Genomic DNA, 3,945 nt, shown 5'->3' with positions numbered 1-3,945 from the left:
TTGCCTCCTCACCGTGCCTTCTCACCGCGGATGCAATAGAAGGCACCTGGGATGAGAAGGCGAGAGGGCTGGGGTCGCTTCCTCACCGTGCCTTCTCCCCGCAGGTGCCCTCGAAGGCACCCGGGAGGCGAAGGCGAGAGGGCCGGGGTTGCCTCCTCACCGTGCCTTCTCACCGCGGATGCAATAGAAGGCACCCGGGAGGAAAAGGCAAAAGGGACGGGACTGCAAGCCCCAGTGGGCTTCGTGACTGGAAGTTCCGCCCCTTCTTCCCCCGTGGCCTCCCTGATTGGCTGGGAGGCTGGGAAGGGGCGGGACATCTGGCCCCAAAGCCTGCTGGGGCTCGTAGGCAGTCAAAAGTCCTGCCCTTTCCTTGCCTCCCAACCAATGAGGAAGGTCACAGGCGAGACTTTCGTCCGGAATGGGAGTCGTGGCCCAACAAAGGTTGGAAACCGCTGTTCTAGAGTCCTATGGCCCTGATCCAGGGAACGTCACTCCTCCTCCTCTTTGGTGAAAAACACTTTCTCAAAGGAGACCAGGAGCTGAAAGGGAGAAAAATGAGAAGAAGAGCTGAAGTCCCATTAAATAAAATGCTATAGCAAAATGCTGTCCCTTATATAAATATAGACAAATCAAGGTCTTTGTTTTAGAATGTATGTTTTGTTTCATTTTTTCAGTCTGTAGAATGATTGAATTCACAGATAAAGGATCCCTAGAAAGGAATGGCAGAATGTACAATATCTCTATTCTTATATATCTCCAATTGTACAGTCATATCTAAATGATCTTGATACAATACTATTGTGTGTCCTTGTGTAGAGAAATTTACTTTTCACCTCAAACAGCTAGCGTATCTTTACTTGTACAGTAAGATCGAAATGAAATGTTACAAAACAAAACAGACTTAATATTCTTTCCAGACATACATGTACTTTTGCATCTTATTAATTAAAACCAAAATCCTAAATATCTCCTCAGTGCCCCTCTTTCCCTGCTTTATGCTCCATCCAAAATCTTAACTGCTCCTCTGGAGGTAATTTCCCATCTTCTCTTCTTAGTACATTTTCAATAATTTCCCCCCCATATTTCATCAAAATAATTTCTTTTCCATAATCCTTTTTTACTTTCAATTTACATTTCAATTGGTCATTAATTGCTAACTTCCAAATTCTTTATTCCAGTCCTCCAATTTCACATTTACTTTTGTTTTCCAATGTCTTGCTATGATTAATCTCGCGACAGTAAACAAATTTGTTACAAGGGTTTTTCCTTCTTTTTGTCCATTCTACTTCATTGTATATTGATAACAATACTACATTTGGTTTTCTATCTATCTTTACATTCATAATATTTTCTACCTCTAGTATTACTATTTCCCTACATTTTTGTACATATTTCCATTGCCACCACATTATATCTACATAGGATCCTATTTCCTGGCAGCCTCTCCAACAGTATTCTGAATTATCTCATTGGTATCAAATGCCATTTCCAAATCAATTTATAATTTTCCTTAATTCGCACTGATAAATTTTTCAAATGTCTTTGTTGCCAAATCTTATTCCATTTGTTATCACAAATTTTACATCCTAATTCATCCTCCCATATTTCTTTTAAAATAATTTGATTTTTTCCTCTTATTCTCCATTAATATTTTATAAATTTTACTAGTTGTATCTTTCATACTTTCATTTTCCTCCATTTCTTTTCCTTTCTGGATTATTTGTTCAAATTGTGTATATTTTCCTTTTTCTATATTTGTTTTTCTTCCAATTTTTAAACCATTCTTCTATTTGCATAAAATGTAACCAGGACATATTTATTCTCCTAAGTTTTTCCTTTATATTTTCTTTTCCTATTTTTAATTCCATCTAATTTTCTATTTTATCTATTTTCCTTACCTTTAATTCTTTATCTAATAAATCTTTTTAAATTTGGGGGGAAAGATTTTCCCATTATTACTGGTGTTATCATTGAGTTTTCATTCCTTAATCCTTTAAATGATCTTGACACAATACTACTGCGTGTCCTTGTGTAGAGGAATTTACTCTTCCCCTCAAACAGGGAGAGTGGGCCCTCAGCTTCCGCTGGGCTTTAGTTCCATGACACCCCAAAATCCATAAGCACTTAAGTCCCAATATATACACATAAGTAGAGTTGTCTTTCCTTCTAACAAATATTTCAGGGGGAGTCCCAGACAGACAAGCCATGTCTGTGTCTGTGTGAGACAGAAAGAGTTAAAATTACTCAATAAAGAAAGAAAGAAAAAGGACTGGATGTAGACTTTGGTTCTTTGTGGGCAACCTCAGGAACCTGGCCTTGGATCTGGCCAGATCTCCCTCATTCCCTGGCCCTCCCTGTCTGCATGGAGACCCCACTGAGCTCCTCCGGGCATCCAGTGACAATGGAAGTTACTGACTTCAAGGTGAGAATGAGGGGGCCACAAACAATCCCAGAGGAAGAGGAAGGAAAAGATACGAGAAGACATTGAGTTGGAAGAGACTGCGCAGGCCATCCAGTCCAACCCCTTTCTGCCATGCAGGAAATCACAATCAAAGCATCCCCATTGACAGATGGCTATCCAGCCTCTGCTTAAAGAACTCCAAGGAAGGAGACTCCACCACAATCTCCAAGGAAGGAGTGTGTTCCACTGTTAAACAGTCCTTACTCTCAGGAAGTTCTTCCTGATGTTGAGGTGGAATCTCTTTTCCTGGAGCTTGCATCCATTGCTCCGGGTCCTGTTCTCTGGAGAAGCAGAAAACAAGCTTGCTCCCTCCTCAACATAACACCCCTTCAAATGTTTACAAATGTCTACTTGGACTCCTAGATCCCTTTCACACATAGTTTTTGTTCAGCCAGGTGTCCCGCATAATCCTGTATCTGTGCATTTCATTTTTCCGCCCTAAGTGCAATACCTTACATTTCTCCGTGCTGAATTTCATTTTGTTAGCTTTGGCCCAGCTTTCTAGTCTATTCAGGTCATTTTGAATCTTGATCCTGTCTTCTGGGGTATTAGCTATTCCTCCTAATTTGGTGTCATCTGCAAATTTGATAAGTATTCCCCCAATTCTGTCATCCAAGTCATTGATAAAGATGTTGAATAGCCCTGGGCCCAGGACAGAGCCCCACTGGACACTTCTCTCCAGGATGAAAAGGAGCCATTGTTGAGCACCTTTTGAGTAACAGTTACCATGTCTAGCCCACATTTTACAGGTCTGCTTCCTTAGAGATCTTCAAGCAGACACTGGATGGCCATCTGTTGGGGATGTGATCTCATAGGATATATTGGATAATAATAATAATAATAATAATAATGCTTTGATTGAGAGTTCCCGCATGGCAGGAGGTTGGGCTGGATGGCCCTTGCGGTCTCTTCCAACTCTATGATTCTGTGATCCTTTTTGATTGTGGTGCCCAGAACTGGACACAATATTCCAGGTGAGGCCCAACCAAAGTTGAATAGAATGGCATCATTACTTCCCTTGATCTAGACATTTTATTTCTATTGTTTCAGCCTAGAATCGCATTGGCTTTTTTAGATGCTTCATCACACTGTTGACTCGTGTTGTAGTCCAAAAGAAGTTACTAAAACTAAAATGTACTTGGAATGAATAAAACATTGGCACTTTCATAAAAAATTAGGATGCAACCTATGCCAGAGTTGGAAAAGTTCCTTTTTTGGACTACAGCTCCAAGAATCCTGGCTGGGAGAGTCTGGGAGTTTTAGTCTGAGCTCTGCCTTCAAAAGGAGGCCCTTCCCAGCAATTCCCAAAGAAATGTGGTCTATTAGGGTTCCTAGGCCTCTTTCATGTGGACAGTTGTCAAACCAGGTGTTCCTCATACTATACTGGGGCATTTTTTCACCCTAAGTACAGTATTTTACATTTCTCCCTGTTGAAATTCATTTTGTTAAATTTGGCTGAGCTTTCTATTCTATTCTATTCTATT

The 3,945-nt window shown here is 40.7% G+C and overlaps 1 protein-coding gene across 1 annotated transcript in view; it reads right to left on the bottom strand.

Moving 5' to 3' along the window:
* HSD17B8 (hydroxysteroid 17-beta dehydrogenase 8) overlaps positions 1 to 317 on the bottom strand; it is a 2,306-nt gene extending 1,989 nt beyond the window's left edge. The window contains exon 1 of the mRNA XM_042452236.1: positions 13 to 317. Within this exon, the coding sequence (XP_042308170.1) occupies positions 13 to 317 (305 nt within the window). The remainder of the gene's footprint in view (positions 1 to 12) is intronic.
* Positions 318 to 3,945: the final 3,628 nt, after the last annotated feature.

This window comes from Sceloporus undulatus, chromosome 2 (genome assembly GCF_019175285.1).
Source record: "Sceloporus undulatus isolate JIND9_A2432 ecotype Alabama chromosome 2, SceUnd_v1.1, whole genome shotgun sequence".
NCBI classification, from domain to species: domain Eukaryota; kingdom Metazoa; phylum Chordata; class Lepidosauria; order Squamata; family Phrynosomatidae; genus Sceloporus; species Sceloporus undulatus.
The sequence above is the reverse complement of the archived record's forward strand: the minus strand, read 5'-3'. Positions and strand labels throughout refer to the sequence as shown.